Source organism: Vicia villosa, linkage group LG4 (genome assembly GCF_029867415.1).
Source record: "Vicia villosa cultivar HV-30 ecotype Madison, WI linkage group LG4, Vvil1.0, whole genome shotgun sequence".
Classification (NCBI taxonomy): Eukaryota; Viridiplantae; Streptophyta; class Magnoliopsida; order Fabales; family Fabaceae; genus Vicia; species Vicia villosa.
The window spans coordinates 109,883,184-109,898,289 of NC_081183.1; the positions used below are offsets into that span (position 1 = coordinate 109,883,184).

General features: G+C 36.3%; 1 protein-coding gene across 1 annotated transcript; it reads right to left on the reverse strand.

Annotated features, from left to right (window-relative positions):
• Nucleotides 1-8,727: 8,727 nt before the first annotated feature.
• On the reverse strand, nucleotides 8,728-11,893 carry LOC131597657 (probable ribosome-binding factor A, chloroplastic; the record flags this gene model as incomplete). The annotated part of the gene is made up of 4 exons (XM_058870340.1): nucleotides 8,728-9,419; nucleotides 9,515-9,808; nucleotides 10,840-11,013; nucleotides 11,555-11,893. Coding segments are annotated over 3 exons (591 nt in total), but the record flags the coding sequence as incomplete, so codon positions are not given.
• Between the last annotated feature and the right edge of the window lie 3,213 nt (nucleotides 11,894-15,106).

Consider the following 15,106-nt stretch of genomic DNA (forward strand, 5'->3'; position numbering starts at 1 on the left):
TAATGGTGCCATCGAAGAGCAAAATGCCCATATCGAGCAAAAACATCAAGGAATACAGAGTCATCTCAAACCTCTCTATATAAGGGTCAAAATAGAGCAAGTGGGAGTAAATAAAGTTTTGGTGGATGGAGGAGTGGTAGTGAATCTCATGCCATAATTCATGGTGAAGAAGTTAGGGATGTTTGATACAGACGTCAAACCTCACAACATGATTTTATTGAACTATGAAGGAAAAATAGGACACACTCTGGGAGTGATTCAGGTGGATTTAACTGTGGGATCAATCACAAGGCCTACTATGTTCATGGTGGTTCCAGCGAAGGCCAATTACAATTTGCTCCTTGGAAGGGAATGGATCCACGGTGTTAGGGAAGTACCTTCGACCATGCATCAAAGCGTATCTATTTGGAGAACATATGGCATAGTGGAGAACATAGAAGCTGATCAAAGTTACTTCATGAGCGAAATGAACCAGATGGATAAAGCAAATTTCTGCAGGAATCTGGGAAATATAAGTCCATGTAGCCCAGCTGAAGATGCTTATTCCCCAAACAAGAATGCTTTGTACTTTATGACTCTCCACCCAAATGGTTTTCAATGGGATCGTGAAATTATGGGAGACCATGAAGAAAAAGAATACACAAGAATACGGCCTTTGGGCTGGAACGAAGATGTTGATTATGTCTAAATCTTCCTTCTTCGAAAAGATTTCGGCCTATATGGCTGAGAACAAAAGAATAGTGGCTCTCGAAGCCAAAATTATTAACATGGATGTTGGGGCCAAAAGCATTATGTTGAATGATACAAGATAGGGGGCAAACATAGTACCAGAGTCTCCTGAAGAACAAGTACACGAAGATACGATAAACCAAAGGCTAGATGCTATCTATGACGATGAACCTTTGGGATTCGAGAAAGATCCAGGATCATCAAGCACAAAGACGTTAGCCTAGGACCCATTAGAAGATATTGATCTCGGAGATGGAACTACGAAGATGGTTACATACATCAGTGCTAAAATGGACCCCAAGATGAAAAACAGGTTAGTAGAATTTATAAAAGAGAATAAAGATTGTTTTGCTTGGGACTATGATGAAATGCCTGGTTTAAAGAGATATCTGGTCAAACTAAAGCTTCCTATAAAGGATTGCAAGAAGCCCATCAAGTAGACAACAAGAAGGTTTGCTCCATAGATCCTTTCGAAGATTAAAAATGAGGTCGAAAGACTCCTTCGCTGCAACTTCATTCGGACCACCATGTATGTTGAATGGATTGAAAATATAGTTCCAATTATTAAGAAAAATGGTTCTTTAAGAGTGTGCATAGATTTTCGCGATCTGAATGCAGCAACTCCTAAGGATGAATACCCAATGCTTGTGGCAGAAATGCTAGTTTTCTCAACTACAGGATATGAATATCTTAGCATGCTTGATGGTTATTCCGGGTATAATTAATTTTCATTGCAGAAGATGATCGCGACTTTGCGTGTCTATTAGTCAGGATAACTGCAAGTGCACAGTCGTGTCGTGTAGTTTTAAAAGATATCGAATCCACAGGGACTATAAATCGATCTACCGTTATCTAAAGTTACTATGTAAAGCTAAGGCTAAGAATATTTGGATAGTTTATAAGGGGAAACTAAAATCTTAAATCTAGATAAAATATAAATGTGCAGATATCGGTATGTAATTCGTCTAACTTAGGTAATCCGAAGTTTCATTGGCCAGATTCTTATTCAATCAAAAAACTTTACTAACTATGTCATTTAAAAGTCCTCCTCTCAAACTCTCGCTCTATTGATTCAGACTACGATCCTAACTCATAATGTACGTTCTCGCCATCCCATCAGATTTAGAAAAGCTTTTTGAAAACATCATAATTGATAAAATGCCCATTTTATGAAGAGGTTATTTACTTAAATCTCCTAGTCTCAAACTCTCACTCTGTTGACTCGGATCATGCTAGTAGTCCCAAACGTACGCTCTCGCGGTCCCGTGTTGAGTTTAAAAACACTTTTTGAAAATAAACAAAATCTAATTTGTTTTAATATGCTCCTGCTGTCCTTAAAACTAATGTTCTATGTCTACTATCTGGTTAAAGATCTCAAACTCTTGCTCTGTTGATTTTAGAACTTTATTAACTTTTCAAATTTGGGCTTAGTGATATTATCCACCACCTCAAAGGTTAACCTTACCCTCTTAACAGTAATGATATCCCTAGTTTCATGGTCCTCTAACTTTCTCTTTTTATGCAAGACTTCAAACAAAGGTGCATTGGTGTGGATATTTTCCAATACCTCCACATACGTTTTGGATTGGGATTCTACCTTAGCTTTAATAAAACTTTGCGGGAAAGGAATCGGTGGGGTATAGGGAAGAGGAACAACAATAGGTGCTTCCTTCTCTACCTCTTCTACAACCTCCCTTTCAATTTGTGTTGGTGGATTTTTCTCAATCTCCACTCTTTTCTCACTAGAACTCTTCTCAACCACATCATCACTTTCCTCAATCTCATAATCACTCTCCTTAATCTCATAATCACTCTCCTTAGAAATTTCAATTTGTTTTTCACTAATGTTTGTTACAACATCCACATGCTCCTCAGGAAAAGGTCCTAGAGGGTTTTGTTCAAGTTGGGAAATTTGAGTCTCTAATTTCATGTTGTGAGTCGCGAGGGACTCAACCATAGTGGTCAGTTGCCTAAGGGTTTCATTATTTTGAAGACTTTGTTTGATAAACTCTTGGTTCTGGATGGTTTGTGTCTCTACAAAGTGCTCCATCAGGGCTTCTAAACTAGAGTGAGTTAGCCTCTCGTCAGAATCCTCCATTGATGTTTCGAAGTTAAAATTATGGGATTCTTGAGTTTCTTCAAAGGGAGTTAGCGTTGCATTTTTTGTTTCCTCAAAGTGCTTCGTCATCATAGATTCTAGCCTAGAGAGAGTTTGTGCTTCAACGAATTCCTCCATTAAGATTTCGAGGTTGGGTTTTTGATAATCTTGCAACTCCATCAAATGTTGGGCGTGGGGATCGTAGAGAAAATTTGGTTGATGATAAGTTTGCGTTGCATTGAAATCCTCTATTAATGCTTCGAGGTTAGAATTATAGGATTATTGTGGTTCCTCGAAATATTGGTTGTGGAGATCGTAGAGGAAATTCGGTTGAGGATAGGTTTGGTTGGAATTATAAAATTGTTGCGACTCCACAAAATGTTGGGATTGGTAATTGGAGAGGTAATTCGGGTGAGAATGAGTTTGTGATGCATTGAGATTTTCCAACAGTATTTCGAGGTCGGATTTATGGGATTCTTGGTACCCCTCGAAATACTGTTGTTGGGAGTTGTAGAAAAAGTTTGGGTGATACATTGTTTATTAATGAAAAAAACGCCTTAGTCTCTACGGCATAACAGCGAGTTACGACATCGACTTAAATAGTCCCCGGCAACGGCGCCGAAAACTTAATCGCGACTTTGCGTGTCTATTAGTTGGGATAACTGCAAGTACACAGTCGTGTCGTGTAGTTTTAAAAGATATCGAATCCACAGGGACTATAAATCAATCTACCGTTATCTAAAGTTACTATATAAAGCTAAGGCTAAGAATATTTGGATAGTTTATAAGGGGAAACTAAAATCTTAAATCTAGATAAAATATAAATGTGCGGATATCGGTATGTAATTCGTCTAACTTAGGTAATCCGGAGTTTCATTGGCCAGATTCTTATTCAATCAAAAATCTTTACTAACTATGTCATTTAAAAGTCCTCCTCTCAAACTCTCGCTCTATTGATTCAGACTACGATCCTAACTCATAATGTACGCTCTCGCCATCCCATCAGATTTAGAAAAGCTTTTTGAAAACATCATAATTGATAAAATGCCCATTTCATGAAGAGGTTATTTAGTTAAATCTAGTCTTAAACTCTCGCTCTGTTGACTCGGCTCATGCTAGTATTCCCTAACGTACGCTCTCGCTGTCCCGTGTTGAGTTTAAAAACACTTTTTGAAAATACATAAAATCTAATTAGTTTTAATACGCTCCTGCTGTCCTTAAAACTAATGTTTTATGTCTACTATCTGGTTAAATATCTCAAACTTTCGCTCTGTTGATTTTAACCTTTATCAGTTCTAAAATCTCAAACTCTCGCTCTGTTGATTTTAGAACTTTAGCAAATTAAATTAGACACAAAACCATAAACGAGTGATTTTTAATAAAACATATTTAAGCCAACTTATTTCAGATCCCTTCGGTTAAAGTACTTTACATACTGATATCTAAATAAATTAGTCTGACATACTTATTAAATTAAACATGCATAAACAATCGTAATTAATATATTTAGACATATTCAATAATTTATAAGCAAGGAATTTAAAACTATAAATTAAATAAACAATAAAAAAAAACCTGAAAGTATAACTTGAATTAATTCTTCAATCTTGAAATAGAGAACACTCCACCACAAGTCGGTTGGATCTGTTCTTAGAATTATTCGATCAAATAATAAAAACAAGGAATTAAAATACTATGATCTAACGTAAGGTTAGATCTAGTTAAAGGTTCACAACAATTTGCGGAGTAGAAATTGTTGTGAGAAAAGATGAACGGAATAGAAAACAATTGCTGGAAATAAAATGGTTGAATAAAAATGCTGAAGAAAAACAATGGTTGGGACAAAGCATGGTCCAACACCCGTATACATGAATATTAAGCTCTTTTATAATGCTCTTTGTGGTTAATGCTCGTTCTAGCTGGTCCCTTTTTATTCTCCTCAATTATAGGAACACTACTTGACTGCGCAGAGGAGACTAGAACGTGTGTTGCGTGTCTTCCCTTTTAAATAGATCATTAGACGGGCGTCTCAAGTTGAGAAAAATGGGGAGACGGGCGTCTCCACTAAAAGACGTGGCCCCCTAAAAAGCAGGAGACGGGTGTCTCCTTTCACGGAGACGTGGAGACGGGGGTCTCCAAATATATATGTGACAATACGTCACATTTCACACACACACACACACACACATACACACACACACACACACACACACACACACACACACACACATACACACACACACACACACACACACACACACACACACATATATACATATATATATATATATATATATATATATATATATATATAATGTGACATGGGGCCCACTTATATTTTTACATATATTTATATTTATACATTTATTCTCCTTTTTACCCCCTTTCTTCTACGAGCCTCGTAAACATTAAATTCCTGAAACACATTAAAATACCAACATAAAACAACATAATTAAAATAAAATAGGGAAATAATTTATGTAAATCAAGCCAAATATGTGACACATTTTCACATTATCAGAAGATGATGTTTCTAAAACAGCCTTTCAATGCCCAGAGGCAATAGGAACATACGAATGGATCGTCATGCCTCTTGGTCTTAAAAACGCAGGGGCAACATACCAGCATGCAATGAACTCTATTTTTCATGATTACATTGAAACCTTCATGCAGGTTTATATAGATGACAAGTCTATATATCAGACGAAGATCATCTAACCCATCTGAGCCAATCATTCGAAAGAATGAGAAAACATGGCTTGAAAATGAACCCTCTTAAATGTGCATTTTGTGTGCAGGCAGGAGATTTTCTGAGCTTTGTGGTCCACAAAAAGGGGATAGAGATTAATCAAAATAAAACAAAGGCTATCATGGAGGCCAAATCACCATCAACTAAAAAAGAATTGCAGTCTTTATTAGGGAAGATAAATTTCCTGAGATGATTTATTTCAAATTTAAGTGGTCGAATTCAAGCCTTCTCTCCTCTTTTGCGTCTGAAGCATGGAAATTTCGAGTGGACAAATGAACACCAAGAAGCATTCGAAAAGATAAAGCAATATCTAATGAATCCTTCTATCTTGTCACCACCAAGTGGAAAGAAGCCTATGAGACTGTACATATCAGCTTCAGACACTTCTATAGGTAGTATGTTAGCACAAGAAGATGAAAATGGCATTGAGAGGGCCATATATTACCTAATTAGGGTATTAAATGATGCAGAATCTAAACTCTCTTATAAACCTGCTAAGAGAAGTTTACTTAAACATATTTTTTGACCAGCATGCAATTGGTTAGCAAGTGTCAGAAACCTCTTTGCAACTTGCAAGGATTTACAACAAAAAACAAACTTAGATAACCATAGACCTAAGAATGCTATATGTTCTAAATCAGAGATAGTTTCATCTTGAGTATGGTACAAACTGATATAGAAACTAAAAGCAGCATTCTTAACGGTAAATCCAATTAAGTTTTCGCTATCCTGATAATCGTCGAAAGTTTCTCCTGTTGTGGGAAGTCCAAAAATGGCAGCTATGTCGAAGAGTGTGGGAGTTATCATTCAACATGGCAGGTGGAAAGTGTTATATGTATTATCCCAATAGTACAAGCTAGATAACAACAGAGGTTGACAATAGCTAAATCCTAATCTTGGCATTGGAATAAGGTCTAAAATACCTAATTCTTTCCAAAGCGAAGCTTTTTGGGTTTCAATTTTATCTACCCAAGATAAATATGATTTGCCTAAAGATGGACAAGAGCGAAATGGCCTAAAGTTGTCTAAGATATAGTCCAGTTGGAAGGCTTCTCTCGTTTCTCTAGTGGAATCAGCAAATTGCTGGGTTGAACCTTTCTTCTTAGAAGGAATGGTTTTGTTCACTATGGGTTTTGTGTCAGAGTGACATGGAAAATATTTTATGCATTTTTCCAAATGACCTTCTGGGGCTAACGGTCCTAAGAACCCTAATGTACTTTCAGAAAGAAGAGATGGAATCATTACCTGGAAGCCATGATAATTCTTTGCTCTTTCGTACGTTTTGGTGGTATGATGTTTTCCCGATTTCCAGTAGTCGCGATCTTTCTTGTTGGAGTAGTGTGAAGGCTGGAACCCTTGGAGGAGCCAATGTATGTGGTTTGCTTTAATTTCTTTGACTGCTTATCAGAAGGCATTGTGATTTTTTAGGTTTTGATCTGAAAAAAAAGGGTTTCTGGAAAAGAGTTGCAGAGATTGTGAGGAAGAAGGAAGGCTGAAGATAGAGTTGCGTGAAAAAGAGAAGTTTGAGGTAATGATGGGTCTTTATAGAGTCAGCTTACGAAGAGTAGGTTACATTTGTCAGAAGTCTTGGGTCACGTGCCAGCCGTTTTAAAGGACAGTTGTGTGTTTACTGTTTAATTTTCTCGGGAGTGGGAAGTTATGATGAATAATAACTGCACCCACGTCTCGATGAGACGTTTGATAAAGTAAACCACAATTGATTGACAGTTACTATTGTAGAACTGAAGAGCAGTCGAGTGAAGCTGTCTAGAAAAGAGATGAGTGATGATCAGAAGAAGCAATTCAAAAATCATCATAAGTCTAGGACTGTTTTGCTGAATGCTATCTCTCATACTGAATATGAGAAGATATCTAACAGGGAAACTGCCTATGATATTTATGAATCATTGAAAATGACTCATGAAGGAAATGCTCGAGTCAAGGAGAATAAAGCTCTTGCCTTGATCCAGAAATATGAAGCCTTCAAGATGGAGGATGATAAAAACATTGAGACAACGTTCTCAAGATTTCAAATGCTAACTGCTGGATTAAGAGTTCTTGACAAGGGATACACAAAGGCTGATCATGTCAAGAAGATCATCAGAAATTTGCCAAGAAGATGGGGTCCTATGGTGACTGCATTCAAAATTGCCAAGAATCTGAATGAAGTCTCTCTTGAAGAGCTGATCAGTGCTCTGAGGAGTCATGAGATAGAGCTTGACGCTAATGAACCTCAGAAGAAAGGTAAGTCTGTTGCATTAAAATCTAATTATAAAAAATGCACTAACGCTTTTCAGGCTGAAGAAGAAGATTCTGAAGAATCGGAATCAGAAGAAGAAGATGAACTGTCCATGATCTCCAGAAGGGTAAACCAACTCTGGAAGAGCAAGCATAGGAAGTTCAAGAACTTCAAAAGTTCTAAGAAGCTTGAAAAAGCAGAATCTTCTGGAAGTAGAAGATATGACAAGAAGAAGGTCACATGCTTTGAGTGCAATGAGCAAGGTCACTACAAGAATGAGTGTCCAAAGCTTGAGAAGGAGAAACCCAAGAAAACGTTTCATAAGAAGAAAGGTCTTATGGCAACATGGGATGATTCAAATTCATCAGAATCAGAATCAGACTCTGAAGGCGAACAGGTAAATAATGCGCTGATGGCCACAATGGATGATGGATCAGAATCTACATCAGAATCAGATTCTGAAGAGGTGTTTTCTAAACTGTCTAGAGAAGAGTTAGTTTCTAGTCTAACAGAACTTCTAGAACTCAAGGATCATCTTAGTATCAAATACAAGAAGCTAAAAAAGCTATTTGAATTTGAAACTAAGAAGCTTGAAGTAGAAAATTCTGATCTGAAGGAAAAAGTTTTAAAATTATCCAAAGATGTTGGATCACCTTCTGATTCTGAAAAGTCTACTCCAAGTCTAAACAATATTCTGAAAGAATATGACTTAAGCTTTAGAAAGTTTCTATATAGAGGTATTGGAAGAAGTCAACTTGCCTCTATGATATACGCTGTTAGCGGAAACAAGAGAGTCGGCATTGAATATGAGGGTGAAACCCTATACAACCATGAACCTGTAGATGACATGAAAATCACATACAAGCCTTTGTATGATCACACTACTGCAAAAAGTACTTTTTACATCGGGACTGGGCCCGATGTAAAGCCAGGCGATGTAAAGCCAGGCGATGTAATAAGTCAGAGACATTTTACATCAGGCCAAGGTCCGATGTGAAAAATTAACATACCACATCGGTTGAATTCAGACGCCTGATGTGAAAAATTATTCAATTTTTTAATAAAAAAATATATACGCCATATTTTGCATCGGTTTTCCTGTCTGCCCGATGTAATAGACATTTTTTACATCGGTTTTCCACTTTGCCCGATGTAATAGATTAGTTTTTACATCAGTTGTCCATTTTGCCCGATGTAATATGTTTTATGCTTTTAAGTGTATAATAGTTGTTTTTCCTATTTTAACCTGTAATTTTTTTTGTAACAACACAGACCAAAGTTAGGTCGCTATTTTGCACATTTTTCCCACAGCACACAGACCACATTTAAGTCACTATTTTCATATTTTTCTAACCAATGAAGGATAAAATTTCATTATACCAAATAGCTAAGATGCATATATATTTTTCAAAATTTACAAATGTATTAATATAGGATACACAAGTGTACAAAATTATAAGAAAGTTTACACACGATGGACTACTACAAAATAACAAAACAACAAATATCCAACCATTTAAGTCCTTTCGGGTACTTGAAATACCAACATGCATCCACGACAAGATGAGTTGTAGCTTCTGAAGACAACATCAAAATTACATTTGCTGAGAATAAACAATAACACTAATTAACATCAGCAGACAACACCAATGTCAAGAAACTAGCTTGAATCAGAAATAAACAATTTCATATAACTCACCAGATAAAGCTTAATCTTTATATAACTCAAAAAAACATTTTGCCCAACGGAGTCGCAAATCATACAAATCATCGTGTGTTAATTCTATAGGATCATCAAATACTTACAATACGTAAATAACAATATAGAGTTATTCTTTGAAAATTCACAGTAAATTTCAAAACACAAAATAAATAACAAATTAAAGTTATTTTATTACCTGCATCCAAGATTCGGTTATAATGGATCCAACTGTTCCGCGCTTTGAGTTGTTCCACTCTTCTCATTCTTAATTTCATCTAATATTGCAATGACCTGAAAATTTGAAGTGGTGGAGGCACCAGATCAAAAAAAGCCCATAGCACATCAATAAAAAAGGACACACAAGTTGCTGAAATATAGAAAAGAACGGTGTGCAAAAGTGGGGGCCAACATTGGCCATGAAAACATGCTGATTAGTATATAGTTCAATCACCCCAGAATAACATTTATTGCATCAAAGTTATTATAAAATTCTAATAGATATATTTTAAAATTTTATGACATGCACATACAATGTAAGAAAGGACTACACCGATCCAATTTAAATAACTAACAAAATAAAACACAGTAGAATAGTATATGATCTTGTCTTATGTCTCTCATTTTCTTGTTGGACAATAATGTGCCTCTTCCTTCAAAAGAATTGCTTCAATGAAAGTAGCAGCGGTCGAAGTTGTTCATACAAGTGGCAGTAAAAGTTTATTTGCCATTTTATTCTCCGGTATCACTTATATATAATAACTAGTAGCAGTAACCTGTGTAGCAACAAGGTTCTATAAGGAGAAACTGGGAGAAATTACAGAATTTTTTTTGACCTATGGTAGCTCAAGCTCATTCAATTATAGATATAGTAGATAGAAGATAAATCCCATGTATGTGATGAACTCACATCAAACCAAAAATATAAGACATTATCTCTGCATATGATTTGGGAAAACAAGTAACCCACAAAAACTTGTGGTAGGAGTAAGTGCATTGTACTATGAGAGAGTGTCACATGTTATTTTTAATTAAATAAAGGAGATGATGACACACATTGGATTAAAATACTGTTTTCTAATTAGCAACTGTTATAAAAAGAGGATCAACAAACTGTGTCAAGCTCCATGAACACATCGATTAAGGATTATGAACCAAAATCAAGCAACATTAATAGAACTCAGGAGGAAAATGTGGTTCTTAATTGAGAACAAATCGAGAGATGGTAAAGTGGAAATCGAACAATACAAACTTGGAATTGTATGCATACATACGTGTACTATAATATAACCGTAAAAACAAACGCTAAATATAGTAATTCTTACCCTGCTTCCTTTCTTAATAGATTCATCCTCAAAAAAGCATATCTCAGGAGTTAACCGCAACTTCATTCGCTTCCCCAAATGACTCCGAACATATTTAGCCTTTGACTTCAACCCAGCCATGGCTACTTGCTTCCCTCTTTCATCTCCAAAAACCAATACATACACCTTAACTACCTATACTAAAGGTATTAAGTTAAAAAAAATCACACAGCAATATGCCATAGCCACATCAATACATCACAATCATGGTTCATAACACAACAATGTGGCAACATAATCAATAAATTCGATTCAGGTTCTAACACTTAAATGCATGAATTTCACATAATTAGTAGTATATAATAATTTCCCTAATCTAGTTCTAAATAGCAAAAATAAAATCACAGTCGATATAACAGAGTTTTGTTCATGAATTTTGAGAAATTCAAAAAAGATAAAGAAGCAATTAAAACATGAAACGAAGCAAAGTTAAGTGAAATAAACTTCTTTGGAATGTATAATTCTTTGAGCTTCCTACTCTCAGATAATGAGTGACTCATACAAGAGCTAGCGTAGATCCGGAGTCTCCCTCTTCCCCTGTATCCAATACATTTAGCAAAGAGGAGTCAACAAAGGATACTTAGCTTATTTCCTTGACTGCGGTTCGATTGATAAAGAGTTGTTAGTGGATCACTAGATGACAGAGATAAATAAAATTCTGGAGTAAAAGCGAAACCTGTAAATCGGCGGTGATTTCGACGTCGGTGATGGTGGTGACAGATGAAAGGCATGTATCGGCCCCAACTAAAGCTTCTGGAAGAATAGCAAACAACAAGACATTATCGGAGATAAGCATTTCAGAACGAGGTCGGAGGAAGGCAAGATGACCGTCGATTTCGGGAGAAGGCGAACAGAGGAGTGGGCGGCCGGCGAACAGATGAGTTTGGAGGACAGTGAACGGAGGAGTTTGGAGGACAGCGAACGGAGGAGTTTGGAGAAAGTATAACTGTACGGTGACGGCTCTGAAGAAGAAAAGAAGAGAAGAAATGAAAAGATTTGGAACATTAAAGAAGGATTAGGGTTTTTGGATGGAATTCTTTTAACATTTCCCATCGGTTTTTTACTAGACCGATGTAAAGGCCCACGATTTTATATGTCCCATCGGTTAATATCAAGGCCCGATATAAAGGTCATACTGTGTAATATATTTCTCCCATCGGTTAATATATATAACCGATGTAAAATCCGTTATAAAAGAATTTCGTTTATTTACAATTCTCCACCGCCTTTTTTTATTTACGATACTGCCACTGTCTTATACATTTTTTATTTTTTCATATATTTTTATATCATTGGACATAAATACCTGATGTAAAAATTTTTACAAATATTTTTCACATCATATATTTTAATACCTGATGTAAAATCCTTTAAGCAAATGTTATATTTTTAGTAGTGTCAGTTCAAGTATGGCCACTCCCATGATATTAGGCTCACTTCACATGCTAAAAGTTTTCACATTACACACACTAAGAAGCATGTGACACAATCTAGAAAATATCATGTAACTCAGAATAAGGAATATCATGCTGTACCTCCTATTGTTAATAATGCTAAACCCAAGTTCAATGAGAACTTGAGGAGAACTAACAAGAAAGGACCCAAGAAAATGTGGGTACCTAAGGAAAAGATTATTTCCGTTGCAGATATCCTTGGCTGCAAAGAAGACAAAGGAAAGCATGTCATGGTACCTGGACTATGGGTGCTCTCGGGACATGACGGGAAGAAGGTCTATGTTCCAAGACCTGGTGCTTAAATCTGCTGGAGAAGCTAAGTTTGGAGGAGATCAGAAGGGCAAGATAATTGGTTTTGGAACCATAAGTACTGGTAACTCTCCTTCCATAACTAATGTTCTTCTAGTAGATGGATTAGCTCATAACTTATTGTCTATACGTCAATTAAGAGACAATGGTTATGACATAATCTTTAATCAAAAGTCTTGTAAGGCTGTAAGTCAGAAGGATGGCTCAATCCTATTTACAGGCAAGAGAAAGAACAACATTTACAAGATTGATCTTCAAGATCTTAAGAATCAGAAGGTAACTTGCCTTATGTCTGTTAGCGAAGAGCAATGGGTCTGGCACAGAAGATTAGGCCATGCTAGTTTGAGAAAGATTTCTCAGATTAACAAACTAAATTTGGTCAGAGGACTCCCTAATCTCAAATACAAATCAGATTCTCTTTGTGAAGCATGTCAGAAAGGGAAGTTTTCCAAACCTGCATTCAAATCTAAGAATGTTGTCTCTTCCTCTAGGCCGCTAGAACTTCTGCACAATGATCTGTTTGGCCCAGTCAAAACAGCATCTGTTAGAGGGAAGAAATATGGATTAGTCATCGTAGATGATTATAGTCGATGGACATGGGTAAAGTTCTTAAAACACAAGGATGAGTCTCATTCACTGTTCTTTGAATTCTGCACTCAGATTCAATCTGAGAAAGAGTGTAAAATCATAAAGGTCAGAAGTGATCATGGTGGTGAATTTGAGAACAGATTCTTTGAGGTTTACTTCAAAGAAAATGGTATTGCCCATGATTTCTCTTGCCCTAGAACTCCACAGCAAAATGGAGTTGTAGAGCGAAAGAATAGGACTCTACAAGAAATGGCTAGAACCATGATCAACAAAACCAATATGGCTAAGCATTTCTGGGCAGAAGCAATAAACACTGCATGTTATATTCAGAATAGAATCTCTATAAGACCTATTCTTAATAAGAATCCTTATGAATTGTGGAAGAACAAAAAGCCCAACATTTCATATTTTCATCCTTTTGGATGTGTTTGTTTCATTCTGAATACTAAAGATCATCTGGGTAAGTTTGATGCTAAGGCACAGAAGTGTTTCCTTCTTGGATATTCTGAACGCTCTAAAGGCTACAGAGTATACAATACTGAAACATTGGTTGTTGAAGAATCAATCAATATCAGATTTGATGATAAGCTTGGTCTTGAAAAGCCAAAGCAGTTTGAGAATTTTACAGATTTAGATATTGATATATCAGAAGCTGTAGAACCATGAAGCAAAGTATCAGAAGCTGAAGAACCCAGAAGCAAAGGATCAGAAGATCAAGTTGCTACTTCTTTAGAGAATCTCAGAATTTCTGAAGAACCAACCATCAGAAGATCTTCTAGACTCACCTCTGCTCACTCAGAAGATGTCGTTCTTGGAAAGAAAGAAGATCCTATCAGAACAAGATATTTTCTAAATAATGGAAGTAAGAATCAATGATCAGAATCAGAAGATGAGAAGTAATACAGCTGTCACCAGCTTTCCAGATGGTGAACACGTGTTCACCCTAAAGGTAAAAGCGTGCGTGCAACTGATGAGACGCCGCCCTAGGTAACTGTGCGAATCATTTCAAACATCAAGTTCTCTCACCTAACGTCATTCATCATTTAATGCATTTGATTTCTTTTGATTCTATAGTTGTTCATTCTCATAAAATATTGCATTCTTTTTCAAATCCGCATCTATATATTCATCTCACATCTTAACGTTCACTCTTTTTCGCTCTCATCCTCTCTCCTCTTGCATGCATTTCTGCAATTTGTTCTCCATTTTCTCTAACCCTAAACCCAAACACAAGAAGAAATCCAGTAATCTCAGTTGTGCTCAAATGGCTGCTTCTTCATCTCAACTCGTTGGTTCCTCTCCTCAGCAACATTATCAAGACGAAGAACAACAGATTGTTCCGGTTATCACTTGCTCGATTCCTAGGAATGAGTTAGAAGTGATTTGTGAGTTAATAGTGGATTTCGACAGTCTTGAAGAAGATGAGTTTCATCTCAAAGATGACATGCTTTTTCAAGGATGGACATCTCTGTTTTCTGAGTTCTGTGGACCAGTTTATCCATAACTGGTAAAAGAATTTTAGGTTCATGATGTCGTAACCCCTAAGGCGATTGTGTCTTTTGTTCATGGCATATTTGTTGTCATTACTGAGAACATTCTGAGAATGATGTTCGACTTGAGAAACCCTGATGGTGTCTTTGAATCTGATCAAAGAACAAAGAACAGATTGGGAAGCTGTTCTGGATGAAATATAAACAGATGTGAAGAAAACGAAATATGTCAAGGATATGAAGGAAATTTACAAAGTCTGGACTAAGATTCTTCTAGGGTGTTTCTATCACAGGAAAGCAACCCATTCTCCAAACTTTGTCACCAAAGAGCAACAATACATCATGTACTACATTGGTACTCAGAAGAAGGTTGATATTATCTACACC